The sequence below is a fragment of the Apteryx mantelli genome, chromosome Z (genome assembly GCF_036417845.1).
Source record: "Apteryx mantelli isolate bAptMan1 chromosome Z, bAptMan1.hap1, whole genome shotgun sequence".
Lineage (NCBI taxonomy): Eukaryota > Metazoa > Chordata > Aves > Apterygiformes > Apterygidae > Apteryx > Apteryx mantelli.
Window position 1 is genome coordinate 57,933,378 of NC_090020.1, and position 17,323 is coordinate 57,950,700.

The 17,323-nt window shown below is 40.4% G+C and overlaps 1 protein-coding gene across 1 annotated transcript in view; it reads right to left on the minus strand.

Moving 5' to 3' along the window:
* The window catches only part of RASGRF2 (Ras protein specific guanine nucleotide releasing factor 2), a 135,300-nt gene that overhangs the window by 74,407 nt on the left and 43,570 nt on the right, over positions 1–17,323 (minus strand). The window contains exons 2-5 of the mRNA XM_067315553.1: positions 14,510–14,616; positions 2,935–3,082; positions 2,222–2,311; positions 213–466 (exon numbers count right to left, since the gene is read on the minus strand). Coding sequence (XP_067171654.1) covers positions 213–466; positions 2,222–2,311; positions 2,935–3,082; positions 14,510–14,616 — 599 coding nt within the window. The remainder of the gene's footprint in view (positions 1–212; positions 467–2,221; positions 2,312–2,934; positions 3,083–14,509; positions 14,617–17,323) is intronic.

Consider the following 17,323-nt stretch of genomic DNA (forward strand, 5'->3'; position numbering starts at 1 on the left):
AAGGAAGAAACAGAATGTAAAGATGCAAAAACTGGCTTTGAACAGCATCACAGACTGCACCTTGCCTTTTACCCAAGGAAACATGGTTTACCTCAGTGATAATCAGTTACGTCAGAATAAAAAAAGCAGGTGCCAAACTTTACTACTGTAAATTAAAGCAAAATGGGAAGGAGCAGGAAAAAAAAGACAAAAGTAAACAAAAAACAAGATACCTGTTGAGGAAAATGCTACTAACATCATCATGACGGATAGGTGGCTTCTTTGAACTTGCAGCCATTCTTAAGGGCCTCAGAAAACAGTTCACAAGAACATAAAGTTGATGCACATATTCAGATTCAGCCTCAACCATGTTAAAAACTATCTGGTTCCTTTTTCTCATACTTTCTGCGTGGGGAGAACAAATATAATCTTGGACAATAGACTTCCATTTTCTTCTACATAACCAGCCCCGCATAAAGCTCTGAACCTAAAATGGACCAAACAGAAATGAAGAATGAGAAAAAAATATATTACATGATTTATGACAAGCTTTTCGTTGTGGAAATAACCTTTTAAATGAAATGTATTTATTAAAAAACAATGCTTGCTGCCCAGTATCCTCTAAAAGATTATTTCTCCATAATTGTTGCCTGCATTTTTTTTTCAGATTTCTATTTATTAACAGAAGCTCCACAAGCACTTGCTAATATTTGCTGCCAGAAAAGAGGATGGAAAGACATACATATCAAGGTCCCTCTTACTTCAAACTCAAATGTTGTATCTTTGTACATATTCTCCCTGACAGCACAACTGTTGTGCACACAATGCTATTTTTTTTAACTCCTTTTACTTCCCATTAAACATTTCTCATCTTCTAACCCCCCTCCCCAACTTATTGTGTCAAGTTCTCACATATGACATCTCAAGGCTTTTTTTGATATCAGTACTGACATAATTCTGAAATAGCTGTTAAGCTCAGTTTGCTTTCTGTTCTTTAGAGGTATCATTTAGCACATGTATTTAGAGCTACGCTGCTTAACATCAGTGACCTAGACCAGCAATACTATTTTTCAGAAAAGACAGATTTTTGCTCTTCTTAAAAGGTGTCTCTATGCAATAGAAAAATGTACTCAAGTGTAATATCCATTTGAGTTACAAGTGGATTAAAGATTACAGGAAGGGTCTACTTCTGGTCACAGAAAAGTTCAGTATGTCTTTGCCCTATTTGTGATGTGCAAATCATTCATCTTGAAAGAGAAATGCAAAATCTCGCTGGTAACATATTATTCTAAATAAACAACTTTAAAAATGGGCCCAAATGATCACAACTCTCAAGATACAGAATGCAACAAATTATACACAGAAGCAGAACTCTCCTTGTACTAAAAGGAGATGTTTCTGGCTTCTATTACAACATTCTATTTATACGAAAAGGAAAATTCCCACAAGAGTACCAGCTCAGGAGTGACCCACAGTCAGACAGTGCCACCCAGAAAACGTGACTGAAACTAAATTCACATAACATAGAGGCTATTATGTAATTGAAGAGCTTTAGCACTATGAGGATGGGACCACATCTTGAAGCAAGAGTTCCATTTATGCCCGTTCATTAGGATTTGTAGGGGCTAGCTATGGGCACAGTTCTGGAGGGTGGTTATCTCCAGTCCTAAGCAACATTACCAAAATTGCACATGTAAATACAGTACAGATTAGGTTCTTTCCCTATTATTACAAACACTGGCCATAGAATCCTAGAACAATCATCATCAAACAGACTAAAAGACAACCTAAAATAATACTACTCTCTGCATTTTCAGTATTTGTATTCCAGCCACAGTGATGGGATGTAAGTCATTCTCTTATATCTTTATAAGCATTTTTGTAAGAAAAGAGAATAAAGTCACTATACCCTTGATTCCCACAGGAAATAGTCCATGGCTTAGTTTCAATGTTTCCAAGCAATTGAAGGCAATGTGCAAGCTTTATTAAAAAACTGAATATATACATTGCAAGTAAAGATGAATATTTAAATACCAAATATACCACAGGATAAATATGCCACTGAAACATACAAAGCTGATGCAATTTAAGTGGTTTAAACAGGGATAGGGCAAAAGGAATCTTGATATTTGAGTGTACTTAATGGAACGATAATTGAAGACAAAATTCAACAAACTAAAATATACTAGTACTTCTCCTGTCCCACCTTTCTCCTTTCAGGCACAGAATATGGCAGGTTTACCTTTTTAATTTTTTTAATATCTGGATCTTCATCTTCCTGGTTGCCTTGATAAGGTCGCATTCTTTCTTTTGTTTTATTGAGAGCTATAATCTGACAAAAATAACAATTCATTAAATGCTTTTTCAAGTTGATGAAACAGTTATAGAACAAACATAAATAACATCTCCTTCTTTGAAGGCTCTTAGAGTCCATTAAAGCTGCATGGAATGACAAGCACAGAGGCATGAACACAGTTCTCTCCAAACCAACAAGGATCTTAATACAGATGGAGGAAGAACAAGAACAGAGCTGTTTCTCCTCTCAAAACGAAGTGTGCCTTTCGTACCCTAACAGGTCAGGACTTTTAACAAAATTTTTAACATTCAATGAAATAGTCCACAATACTGTCATAACCAAAGACTGTGTGTCAAGGATGAAACAAATGCTTTAAACTCCATGTGTGAAGACAGGTAGGAAATAATACAATCAGTTGTATCCACATTACAAAGTAATGTGCCATCTTAAATTCTCTGACAGTGATGTAATCCAATAAGCTGAACAGTCACCAATACTTCTAAGAAAACCATTTGGCCAAGTGTTCCTAGGAGGACTATTACAGCTTTTATTGCTGGGTTCTGTTATTTTCACAAATATTACAGCAATATAGACAATGATTGCAATATAGACAGAAAAACATTAGAATTCAATGCCTGCCTGATGACTGTGTCACATACCTCAGATTTAAGTCTTTCAATTTCTGTGTCTTGATCTTCAAGTTGATGTCGAAGCTGATTGGCTGCAATCTTTTCGGTCTCCACAATCTGGACGAGATGAATGTACTTCTGCATTAACACCTCCCTTTCAATCAGAATATCTGAGTAACTGCAATGAAAAACATTTAAGCTAGCAAAAATAGCAAATGTTGACTTCCATATCCTCTTATGAGATACTGACAGAATAAACATTACACCAATGACAAGTAAAAGAAATTTTCAAAATTGTGTTTTCCTTAATATATGATGAATAGCTTTATCATAAATCATCCAAACCTATAGAGTGTTCAACATTCTCTTTTTAGACACAAGAATTGCCCCATCCCAAAGCACTGATCATTTATTTTATTTATTCTCAGGTTAAGCTGAAAACTTTATTCATTCAATCTTATTTATTTATTTTTCATTAAGGGCTGCATTTTTTTCCTCTTTTTACCAACATCTGACTCTTAATCAGAACTATTTCTAACACTCTGTAGCTGTCAGATCTCTTTATGGAAGAATCCCCATCCTAACCATCAACACTGTTATTTTGGTTTTCTATTACCTATTTTATTGTTCAGGTCAGTTTGAGATTACTCAAACTGTATATTCTAATTAATAACAGAAACTATGTTATCAGCCCTTTCTTTTAGCTCTTTGCTGACAGCTTGTCATTCGTACATATTTCCCTTACAAAGGACAGTATCTCTAGTCCAGCTAAGTGTCACAACCAGAGCAGTGATGAGCATCATACTGGAAATATGGTACTCATCTTCAGATAAAGGAGACCATTAATGTTCAGGTTATCATATCTTTAAATTAGTTCTTCCTATGCAACATCTTCATCTGACCGTTCTTTTGTGTAATTCAATCTCTTTCATATGGATAATTTAAATGTGCAGAAAAAGTCTATGTACACCTAGAGTAACTGAGAATAGGCTAGCCATTTTTCTTCTCAAAACTGCTGCTTGCTCAGGAAAAGGAACATTACATGACTTTGGAATAATCTTCCCCCAATTTATCTCCGACTGGATCCCCATTCATTTAAAGTAGAGATTTGGTGCTGTCAAGAGAGAGGAATCAGAGAGAGTACAGGAGTGCTGTAGCTTATTTCAAGAGTTCATCCATGAATCTAACAGTTTCCCTTAGCTTTGACACCCAACTCTAAATCTTAAATTAAAAGGGCCTGCCCCACTTCTTTCTAAACAGGCAGAGCATTACCAGCTCCATACATTAAAAAATTATGAAACTGGGCCCCAAAATTTTTGGCTATTATACTTGTTCATTTTCAAAGATTTATATTCTTAGTCTGTCTTGATTTTGACCTCTTCTCTGCCCTGGTCCAGTGCACACACAGCAGTTACATTCCAGCTCTCCAAATTTTAGGGAGTAAAGATGTTCTTGCTGCAAGACTTCAAGACCTGGCTGTGATCAAATTGCAAGAACTTTGTTTGAACACACATGATTTGAAGAAGAGTAAAAGAGAAGGAAATCCTAACGAAGATTTAAGATTGCCAGAATCTGATTCTCTGGTGGAAAAGAATGGCATGTACCAAGTATTTCAGTGCATGATCTCCTGCTCCATATTCCCATACTTATGGGCTGAAATCAGGCTTGGTGGGTTTCCATCTTTCTGCTTAAAGCAATTGCAACACTTCCAACAGCCCCTTTCATCCTCAGTATTTATGAATTCACAGAATCACATAATAGTTGGGGTTGGAAGGCACCTCTGGTTACCCCCCTGCACAAGAAGGGTCAGCTAAAGCAGGCTGCCCAGAACCCTGCCCAGTTGGGTTTTGAGCATTTCCAAGAACAGAGACTTCACAACCTCTCTGGGCAGCCAGTTTCAGTGTTCAACCACCCTCACTCACAGTGAAGAGGTGTTTCCTTATGTTCAGATGGAATTTCCTGTGTTTCAGTTTGTGCTTCTTGTCCTGTCACTGGGCACCACTGAGAAGAGTCTGACCCCATCTTCTTTACACCCTCCCTTCACATATTTATAAACACTGATCAGATCCCCCCTCAGCCTTCATCTCTGTGGCCCTTCGCTGGACTTACTCCAGTACATCCATGTTTCTCATGTCCTGGGGAGCCCAGAACTGGACCCAGCACTCCAGGTGTGGCCTCACCAGGGCTGAGTAGAGGGGAAGGATCACCTCTCTCAGTCTGCTGGCAATGCTCTTCCTAATGCAGCCCAGGATACCACTGGCCTTCTTTGCCAGGAGGGCGTATTGTTGGCCCATGTTCAACTTGGTGTCCACCAGGACCCCCACATCCTTTTCTTTAAAACTGCTTTCCAGCCCCAGGTTGCACTAATGCCTGGGTTTTTTTCCAGCCACAGGCTGCACTACGCCTGCGGGTTTTCCTCCCCAGGTGCAGAACTTTGCATTTCCCTTTATTGAACTTCTTGAGGTTCCTCTCTGCCCATTTCTCCAGCCTGTCAAGGTCCCTCTGAATGGCAGCACAACCATCAAGTGTATTAGCCACTCCCCCCAATTTTGTATCATCTGCAAACTTGCTCAGGGTGCATTTGGTCCCATCATCCAGGTCACTAATGAACTTATTAAACAGTAATGGCCACAGTATCCACCCCTGCTGGACACCACTAGTGACCGGCCTCCAGCTGGACTTTGTACCACTGATCACCACCCCCTGAGCCTGACAGTTCAGCCAGTTTTCAGCCTATCTAACCACCTGTGACCACTTATTTAGCTTGTACTTCATCAGCTTTTCTATGAGGATTTTATGGGAGACAGTGCCAAAAGCCTTGCTAAGTCAACGTAAACAACATCCACTGCTCTCCCCTCATCTACCCAGCTAGTCAGCCCATCACAGAAGGCCATCAGGTTGGTCAAGCACATAAATCATAAATCTATGTTGACTACTCCTGATCACCTTCCTGTCCTTTATGTATCTGGAAGTAATATCCAGGATTATTGTTCCATCATCTTCCCAGGTGAGGTGAGGCTGACAGGCCTATAGTTCACTGGACCCTCCTTCTTTTCCCTTTTTAAAGATAGAGGTGATATTTGCTTTCTTCCAGTCCTCTGGAACTTCTCCTGATCACCATGACCTTTCAAAGATAATCAAGAGTGGCTTCACAATGACATCAATCGGCTCCCTCAGAACTCACGGGTGAATCCCATCAGGGCCCATAGACTTGTACATGTCCAGTCTGTTTAAGTGTTCCCTAACTGATCTTCTCCACTGACAGTAAGTCTTCCTTGCTTCAGACTACTCCCCTCTGGTCTCAGGGGCCTAGGATTCCTGAAGGCCAGTGTTACCAGTGAAGATGAGGCAAAGAAGGCATTCAGTACCTCTGCCTTTTCTGTGTCCTTTGTGACCAGGGCCCATGCCCCATTTAGCAGCAGGCCCACATCTTCCTTTTGCTGCTTATGTACTTACAGAGTTAGAGATTATCATGCCTACACTGTTTGTCTGTACATCCAGCATACTCCCAGCAGCCTTTCAGGAGGGCATGGTTTCAATACTGAATCAGCAGACTTGCAATTATTACATATGTATTCAAAATCCTTTATTAAAGTGTCCAAATGTCAAAGGAAGATGAAAAAGTCTTAACCTGTAAGCAACCAAACTAGCTCTAGTTCTCTGGCTTCGATATCATTTACCAGAAGGAAGCAACTGCTGCAAACTACAGATTTCTATGAAGTAGTATTATATTTTATTAAGAGAAGCAATTCTATAAATTTATAATAATAGGCAATAAGAATCATAAAGACAGAACATCCTGAGAGAAGAGGCTATACCGACCTCTTATTATCTTCTGTACAGACAGCTAAGACTCAAAACAGATCTTTCAATAACCTTAAGCTCTGATTGATCACTGACTACCACATGCAGATGGAACATCTTCAGTAAAATGATGCATCATTTAGGCCCCAGGAGAGTTGGCATGCTCAGAAAACGTAGGAAAATTGGAGAAAATTTTGTCATTACCTCATTATTAGGGACTCTCCATTGTGATGGCACATCAAGATAAAGGCTCCTGCAGTGCTATCAGCAAATGTAATTGATTTTCATATTCAATTTAGACCAGAGTTATGGTTCATTCAGTCACTCTACCCCAACTGTACTAAAGCTCCCCAGGCAGCTGAAAGCACCCTGTAGCGAACCTCGCCAGAATTGTTTATAGTGATATCAAATCACCCAAGTCTTGAAACACAAAACAAACAACCTAACTCTTTATAAAAATCAGACAACACAGCTCTGGGGTTTTAGAATGCAAAAGAAATTGCAGACACATCCGCCCATACTAATTGCCTTCAAGTAGCTATAGGACTCTTCACCAAAGGAGGAATAGTCTCCAGACAAATTTTAAAGTCTAGTATCACCTTGATAGCACATTAGGGATGGAAAGACTAAATGTTACAATAGAACTTATGCAATCCATCCATACAACTCTAATTAATATGACTTCGGACACCACCTGCACAGAAGTGTAACTATCCCTTAATGAACTCCCTCCCATAAGATATGGCATATCAGAGAACATCTATGGCTGCTAGGCTTACAGGACCATGCCTTACAGGAAGATATAAAATAAGAGGGCCTTTCAGACACACATGGACTAGTATTTAGAAAGGCTGTAAAGGATGTGTCTGCAAATTTTGAGTCAAACAGGTGGGAAATGGCACTTGGACTAATGCAGAACTACTGCAACTGGAATTGGGGGAAGGGGGTGTTGGGGACTGGGTGATACATGGGGAAGTATGGGAAGTCCACGCACCAAATCAGTCAAGATTTTTAGTATAAGACCATTTTAATTGTGATCAGAAAATAAGAAGTAAGAATTAGAACAGGGTTCCACTCTTTTGGAAGGGTGGCACTGACAACCACTGGAGTTTTCACACACCCAGACCATTCCAGCTGGGGCATGGCTTGCTCTTGGACCATGGGTATGTTGGGAGGGCAATGTTACACTCGTAATGGAGAATGGGACAGTCCCCAAAACATATCTCATTAACTATTGTGTTACCCATCAAACTCAGAAACATGGGACACACTTGCAACTCATACTAAAAGTGCAACTTTTTCAATTGTCCTGGCCCTCATTTATCCAGGAAAATCTAACTATGGGAATTGATCTATCAACAAATTAGAGCAGTGAGGAACCCTACTCCATTATGCAAAACTGGGACAGAATTCAACAGCAGCTACAAAGCATTGACTAAAACCCAAGAGAAGGGGCACTCCTCGCCGTACAAGTTGAGGCTTCACAGAGCTATTATGAACTCGTACCAGCTATTTCTGGAAAGTGCAATTAGAAGGATTTTGAGTGTTACCTTAGAAAATGACTACCACACCAACCATCTGGACAGTCATAACTATCAATATAATCATCATTCCCTTTAGACTTTTGTGTCTAAAATATCTAGCTGGGCTGGAGACAAGAGAAAAGGGAGAAACAGCATGAATGTATCCATCAAGACCTATGAGCCCCATTAAGGAGTACCTTGCAGCAGCACCAAGACATCTGCTCCAGCAGCACAGCCTTACAAGGTGATAAAACAGATTTTTATGAAGTGCTGTGCAAGGAGAGATGATGGTGTGGTTCTCTCTGGTTTTGTTTTTAAGGGTGGGAATGTCAGGTATGTGATAAAAGGCTGATCTTCACAAACACAAAGGAACACAGAGGAACAATGACTGCTGGGGAACTTAAATAACCTAATCAGTGAAATAAGCCCTCTGACGCGGCTACTCCTAGGGCTATCACAGAACACCGATCAATCCGTAAAATGCTCTTCTCCACAAACATGAAGGAGCATGGAGAAACAATGGCAGGCAAGGGAACTCCAATAACCCACTGAGAGAAATGGAGCCCCCTGCCCTAGCCCCTCATAGTGCAATCAGGAGATAGGGATCACCCCCACGGTCCAGGGGTGAAACCTATCAAGATGAGTCAACGGAAAGGTTCTCCAGAGCACCTTGCAGTGCTCTGAGAAGCCCTATTGCCTGCAGCAGGAGGAAACTGATTATGGGAGGCAGGGAAGGACATTTGGGGATTGTACCAGACCTACCATGGGATAGGTCTACTAGGGGAGGTACCAAAGGCAGGGAAAGGGAGGCATCAAGGAAGCTTGGGGAAGAACAAGCGTGGGATAATAGAGGGATAGGGGATAAAGGAGCTGGTCGTGTATAAACAGGTTGCTGGTCAGTATGCTTGTCTGGCCATGCCCTGCGCCTGATCACCACAGCCTGCCCTGTCTGCTCCTTAAACTCATTTTTAACTATTCTCCTGGGCAGGGGAACTCTCTAGTCTGTGTGCACGTGTGTGCATGTGTGTGCATGGAGGTTTAAGTGCCAGCAACTGGAGTGCAGGTCCCTGCAGGTCACAGGGGCCCGTGTGTCTGTGGTGCCAGCTACTGAAGCAAGTCAGGGTACATATGGGATGGCTACAGAGTATCAAGTCGGATTAGCTGGCAAGTAGGGAAAGTGGCCTGGGAGCCAGGTATGGAAGCAGCTATAAGCCTGGGCTGGATAGGGGTGCCTCTGAGTGAGACAGCTGAAGGAACTGGCTACTGGAGGGCCCAGGAGGTTCAAGCCCGCTATTAAGATGACCGTGAGGTTTTGGGGTTCACCAAGAAACTCATTTGCATGTGCGTGTGTCTCTGAGTTAGGCAGCTGAAGATGAGAATATCCAAGGGCCAGCTACCAGACAGGCTGAGAGTCTAAGGCCAGTTACTGGAGGGATCCATAGCGCATGTGGCAGGAGGAGGGCCTGTTTACCAATTACCAGGGAAACCACAGTGCATATGTGTGTGTGCCAGTGTGCAGTGGGGTAACTGGAAAGCCAGTGAGTCCAGGGCCACCTACTGGATAGACTGTCTAAGGCCAGTTACTGGAGGATCCACAGTGTGCCAGAGGATCGGGGCGGGGAAGTGCATGTGCATCTGTAACTGTGGGGGTCTTGACTACCAGCAACTGGAGTGAGGCCACGCACCTCAGGGGCTTGCATGTTCATGTGCATTAGGCAGCCTTGAAGACCAAGGCTCCATAGATAGATACTGCATAGACTGCATGCCTAAGCCATTTACTGGTGTGATCAACATTGTATATATGTATACAATTATGTATACAGCTCCCACTAACGGACCTTCATCCTGATCAGCCAGAGAGGGGAAAGGATGATGCCACTGATGCTGTTTGGGTTTGAGCAAGTGCTGAGTGTATCCTTCCAAACCGATCTGTACAGCCAGCTGTGTGTATATATATATACACACATGTTGTATCCATGCGTTTGCTTGTGTGCATGTTGGGAATACATGCTCAGCCCCGCTACTGGTTTGAGCTATGTAAAGGGAGCAGCAGCAGCCTCACCGCTATCAGGCTACCAGATTCAGCAACCCCTAAATGCTTTGTTCTGTGATTCTAGCTAGACATTATTTTGAAGGTAGATAGGAGTTTGCTTTGTTTGTGTTCTGAGCATTACTCAAGTTCTCTCAGCCCTATCCCTAGCCAACTGGAAACCACAAAATTGTGGTTATTAGAGCAGCAAGCCTCAGCTAGTATATTCTCTCCATCAGTAAGGCTTCAGCAGCAGCAGGGCACTTGCTCCCAGCTTCCAGGCAGCTCCAAGATAGCATACTGAGTTTACAACTGCCTACAAAATCTTACATGAAATACCCCCTACATTTGCAAGCAAAACGTGCCAACAAAATTGAAGGGCAAGCCTTTTCTTGAGAATTGCTGGTTGGAGGGCAGTAGCTTCGCATATGCTTTAGACAGTAATCTAGCTGAAAGCAGCACTCCCATCTTTCTACCCCACATAGCACTCTCCCATATCCCACCCATGTGCTGCCCTTTCCCTTGTGCAGTGAACACAGGTGTTTTGCATGGATACGCAGTGAAAAGATCCAGAGAACTGAGATGGATTAATTAGGTGGCAAAAGATAAACAAAATATAATTCATTTTAATGCAATTCAGTTTCCCAATTAAGTTCACACTCATGTCAGCATGCGGGAAGGCATGGTAAAGGTGTGGGAATGAATGGCTGACTTACAAGAATGACAGCTGTTTCTTTCAGCAGCAATGTCGGGTTATGAAGGTCTAAAGCATACATGAAACTACAGCCAGAAGCACTTAACTTAAGACTTTCCAGTAAGCTAAAGTAGAAAAGGCCAAGATATTTGTTCAGTACTGCACCAATGTAAAAATATGAAACAAATAAAGAATTGTTCAGTTGTGTGCAAGAAAAAAAAAATCATAAAAACACAGAATAATTTGTAAGAGAAGGTAAAAAATTAGCCTCAGAATATTGGAAGTGAAACAGAGTTCTTCAGAAGAGACCAAGGTCTGGAACAAAAGTCCAAAACAGAACCTTCAGTCATTGACTGAGGAATTAGGATTTGCCAAGAATGAGTCCACCAATCCAGAATGGCATAAGAACTAAATCTTACTCTGCCACTCTGGATATTACTGAGAACTCAAAACACTGAGAATTCAAATAAAATGGAAAAGCATGCAAAGTAGGGACGCATGTGGAGTTCATAATGGAGTTCCGTAAAAATATATTGAATTACATATTCCATTGCAAACTCTGCGAGCCAAATAATGTCTCATGGAAGGGAACATGAGCACTGCAGTGTTTAGCCTCAGCATACAAGAGCCTGTCAGCTCCTGAAGAACATGCACAGTATGTCCCAAATGATTAGCAGCAGCATCCCACCCAAAGGGAAATCTTCCAAGAAGCAATGGACAAGGCCACAACAGAAAATGCTTTAACTATGAATTTGCAACCAAATAAAACATCTGTTTACTAGAGTGGGACACAGTACACAGTGGGACTCTAGGGGTTGTTTTTCAACTATATGACTTTCAAATTAAATAAAACATGGAAGAGATTTTGATGGTTTCAAACACATCTTTGGCCAAAAAAAAAAAAAAAAAGGTGAAAAGCAATCCAAAATTAGATTTTGGATATGTCAATCCAAGAAAAGCAAAAGACAACAACAACCCCCCCCCCCAAATGCTCAAAGAAGAGCCACCCTCAACTGCTTTGTCTCAGATAAAACATGGATTACCATAGCTACTAATGAAGATGAGATCCTCCAGAAAGCAATTAAGTATTTCTACTTCACAAACTCCAACATATTCACATAGAACAAGATGTTCTCATCCCTATTTTCAGTTTAAGGGTAGGGGGAACGTTCTCAATACCGCCTGGAATTTTTACCCAAAGACATCTGAGATGTGAAAAAAAGTGTCTTCAAAAGGCTAGACAAATAGCCATTTAGTAATACAAACCAAAAACCTGAGAGAGGGGTCAGAGTTGTATTATGCTAGCCTCAAATGAACAATGACACTGAAGAAGTTACTAGAGTTTGTCACATATGCCAAGAATACAGACCAACTCAAGCAAAAAAGTCTAAATTGGTGGTAAAGGCAAAATTTAATCCCTGAAGCAAAATTGTTGTAGTTTTATTTTGTTTAGTTAAGTTGCCAAGAAAAATCTTATGCAATAGTCTAAAACTATTGTTTTCACTTCTTTGATACATCTTTGATAAAAGACCCAACAGTTAAGTAACTAATTATCCATTTCCAAGTTGTTTTTGCTAGATGCAACACAAAGCAAATAAAAGCAGTTTACACTGACATAGAGAAGCATCAGAATAATGAGGCAACCACAGTAATGTGCCACACTATATACATAGCAACTAGATCACAGAATGGTTGTCTGTCACTTGTCGATATTTTACTCATGAAAATAATATTAGAACAAGAAAAGCAATGCCCAAGTCCCTGGAGACCAAGGAATTTAGAGACCTATGTAGAAAAGTACGTTAAAAATAAAAAAGCCCAACCTCAAACGACTGAGAGGCCTTAGAATATCCCTCACAATGGCGTCTGTAGTTCAACACATTATGGTCAGTTCAGATGGGCACACAAATAAAAGGCAAAAGCCAAACAGCAGGGAAGGAGGGAAGATAAGCAGACTGATACTTTGCTGTGATAGCCCAAAAGAGGTGCTGACAACATCAGCTTAGAAGAATGGAGACCCAGTTTTCTTCTGAAAGCTGCAGTGGTAATATTCTGAGGGAGGCCAAATTCATCCACCCCCAACCTTGAACCTCAAGACTATGTTATTCTTAGCAAGTTTAAGTTGTCAGTATTTTCAGCTTTGTGTTGTTTCATGTTGGCTTAAGCGTTTTTTGTTAAGTTCTGGCTTGGAAATTAATACCTGGTACTGGTGACTACCTTTATGGACTGAACTTCCTCCAGAGAAATTCTCCCTCAGTGCTGTGAAGCTCATCTTCCTTACATGCATTTTACACCAGGCAATGGGTAAGAAACATTATCCTGAGAACTGGAACCAGACTGTGGGATCTTGCTTCCCCTAAATGCCCTTTACCATAAGGCAGAAAAGTTAGATTCCTTTTTTCATTTGCTTTCTGTCTTACTTAATGACAGAAATCGGCCCAGATTCAGTAAGAAGGTGAAGGGTTCTTTCTCATCCCCTCAGTGATATTGGACTGCCTGCTGGTGAACATACAGTCCTGGGGTGTGTTCAGAGTACGAAGCCTCATAGCTTCTCAGTTCCTGAAACAATGTGTTAACCTGAGAGAGCTACCACGCAAAATGTGGCTAATCTAATACCAGAACCCAGCAGGTGTTTCCCAAGAAAGGATGAGACCTGCTCAGCCAGGCACCTATACTCAAAAGAGGGTAAGGATACAAAGACTGGATGCTTAGAGGACAGAAGGCTCAGAGCTTCAAGGCATAATTTCAGAGGATCTAAACTAAAAACTACTAGCTGGTATTGTTCACTTTTGATTCTAAAGCAAAATCACTTCTGTTTACATGGTTCAGGTCCTAAGCAACTCAGAAACTGCCTCTTTCCTTGTGCGTTACCATGGTAGTGTGGATTAGCTGAGGTTAGAGAACACGAGAGGAGGCTGGAGGAACTGCATTTCAAAGACATTTGCCTCTGCTACCCATTTCCTAAAGCTTGGGTTATATGATTTCCATTGACATTATACTGTAAGCCTTGCTTATCCACCACTTCGACCTTTTCTCCGTGAAGGAGTATGGCATTGCTGAAGTCCTATCATGTCACTGTTTACAAGACCTACCCTTTTAATATTGAACATTGTTCACAATTTCAGTTTGGAGATGGCATTTTACTTGGGGCATTTTATCATAATTACAGTTTGACCTCCTCCTCACACTTATTTCTACATGAAGTCTTTTTAAGAAACATTCATTTACTCATTTTTGTGGCGGGTAACTTATTTCTTCATACACGTAACACACTTCCTTTAAAAGAGAACTAATCCTAGCAGTTCTGTTTCCAACAGAAGTATACTTTTCTTGAAGAAATTTCAACTAGAACACAATCGTTTGTGAATGATAAAATACAGTGTTACAAGCATGAACTGATAAAGGCAATTTTTCTATAGCATACCTATGGATCACAAACAGTACCTATCTAATGCACTGTAATATGTTTCTTCTTAGAGAGGATTTAGATTTTCAAATTATTATCAATTTATCAACAGTAAAATGGAGTTGAGCATAAATGAGCAGACTTCATACCTAGCTTGGTGAATAGCTTCTACCCATTCATCTCCGTCAACTTCATCCTCACAACGGAGCTCTAGTGGCTTCTGCCCTTCATGGCCAAAAAGAACAGTAAAGTAGTGCTGCAAATTAAAACAAGAAAAAAAATGTTTAGAAACTCTTTTAAATAAAACAGATATACAACAAGCCAAAGAACTGAATTTTTAACACAGCCTAAACCATTACCAGCCTTGGAGGATGTGATTTAAAGTATCAGTTGTGAAATGTGGATTGAAGTTGAAACTATATCCTTAACATATTCCCCTGGGTATTGGGGTAAAAGCTTTCATGATACTTATAATAAGTTATTGTTCTTAAGTTCTCACATACAAGACAACATTATATAATTTCCTTAGCTTCTACCATTGAATACAATAGGGTGACCATAGTGGGACATCTGTAGTTCTCTCTCTTTTTGCATTTTTCACCTAAGATTTTTCTCAGACGCCAGCATAGAGCTCTCGTGTGGAAGTTATAGTTGAAATAACTTCCAAATCAGGTACTGCCACCACATCTTCACAGGAAGAATGCAGAAGGTGAGTTCCACTCCACTGAATCTAGCTTATTTCTTCACCATTCCAACAGAACAAGTGTCCCCTCTCCCTCATCACACTCCAGAACAATGCTTTCTTTTTCTTTTTTTAAAAAAGAAACCTCCAACATAGTTTTCATTGCAACAGATCTCTGTCATCACAACAAAATACAATTTACACAAGAAGTGTCATATTCTTTGATGTCATTTTTTACATAAAAGTACTTAGTCTACAGCGTGTTCTGTAGAACACACAATTTCAGGCAAGCTTTTGCTATAGTCAGAATCGTTAACGTAGTAGTAAGTACAAGAGGAGAAAAAAGTATCTAGTGGGGAGGGGGAACCGCCGGTCAGCTACTTTAAAATTCATTTTACAAGCCTGGTTACTTACAACCCTGTATTACATAGCCTGCATATTAACTTACAGCCAGGTAGCAAACAGTATTCTTTTAACTTAGATGCAAAACAGGTGTGAAGACAGTCTTACTAAACATTCTTACTAAACACCAAAAATTTCCATAGGTACCTGAAGTGCACCAGTTAGTAAATCAGCAGTTTCACAGGCAGAGGGACCTGTGAGGGAGCGGCCTAGACATGGAACCATCTAGTTATTAGGCCAGGTGTGATTAAGGAGGTCTAAGAGCGAAGGTCTCTGCAGCAAATCATTCATTCTTCTTCACTGCTTAGAATTCCTCAACCCCTGTTCCACCTCTACCCCACTTAACAGGGAAATGACTATAACCGCACGGCAGCAATTATTTTCTGGGATCTAAATGCAAATTCCACACTCACTCTAGTCAACCAGTGAGGTGTATAATTTGCTCTCTCCTGCTCCATTAGCCATTGTTTACTCCAGTTAGCAACCCAAAGTGATGTCAATCCACATTCTGCTTTCTCTGTCAAACCCACAGCTTGGCTGGAAGAGCCTCTCTGAGCCAAATACAATGCTGGAGATCAAGCAAATATAAAACATCTCAGAATTAAAAGCTATTTCCAAAGCAGGAGGAACACAAGCATAAACAGAAACAGAAAAGATGAAATTTTACCTACAGAGATTTGGCTGCAGATACTGTCAATGTTTATAATGAATGTTGTCCATGTAAAGAGAGAGGATTCTAGCCACTTATTGACCCCTTCTGAAACATCTGGCAGCCTGCTGTGCACAAGTAACACACAAGTCAGCTGCAGAGTAAGTATAGAGCAGGCTCAATACACCACAGATAGGGTTCGTTACAATGGTGCTGATACTATGTGTGCACCTGTACTTGTACCTACGTTTGTATCTGGGGACCTTGCATCTACCAAATCCAGCCGCCTCTGTGCTTCTGAGTATACTCACGTGTTTGGTCTCATTTCAGGTAACATAAGGCCATATGATGGCATTTCATAAAGAGGAAACTATTCATTTGTCAATAATATTAATTTAATACAAATTGTTAAGCATATACAAAAGACTTCTCATGCAGAAGTCCACAAACACCCCAAGTGCAGCAACTGACAAACAAAACAGAAACGAGGCAAAAGAAACATTAAAAAATTCACATTCAGTAGCCTACACAAAGAAAGTGCAGCCTCAGATCCATTAAGTTTCAGAAACAAAACCATTCCAGTGTGCACAAAAGGATCAATAAATCATTCAAAGGACAATCCTATAAAACAGTGGTCTTTCAACAATGCGTATCACTTAAAGCTGAATAACATAAAAACTTTTAATGAGGTTCATAGGATTCTCTATAATAGTGTTGGATAAAAACCTTTATAACAGCACAGGTCAGTTGAAAATAACCTGTAAGATGAACAAAATTGCTGTAAGAATACACATAGGCGTACTTCGTTTATAGACTGCGACAGCCTATTTTAACAAGTATATTCAAAGATAAACTGCATCTATCAGAGCTGGTTTTTTTAATATAACAAGTTATTTGAGTTTCACAAAGCTGCTAACTGAAATATAAAATGAGAATAAAGACAAGTATATACAAGCACTGGATTTACTCTCATTCTGTAGAAATTAAAGGTAAAGGGAGATGCAGTATTACAGTCCTCTCTACTACTTCTTTTAAAGTGAGATAACTCAAACTTCATTTGAGCAACACTTGCAAACTTCATTTGAGCAACAGTGATTTTGTGTCTCACAATTTAGACTTTTAGAGATACGTAGTTACTATGGTGACAGGCATGATCTAAATGCCTAGTTAGACCAAGAAAATGCATAAATTCAAAGCTGGAGGGCTGCTAGAGTAAGACTGAACACAGTG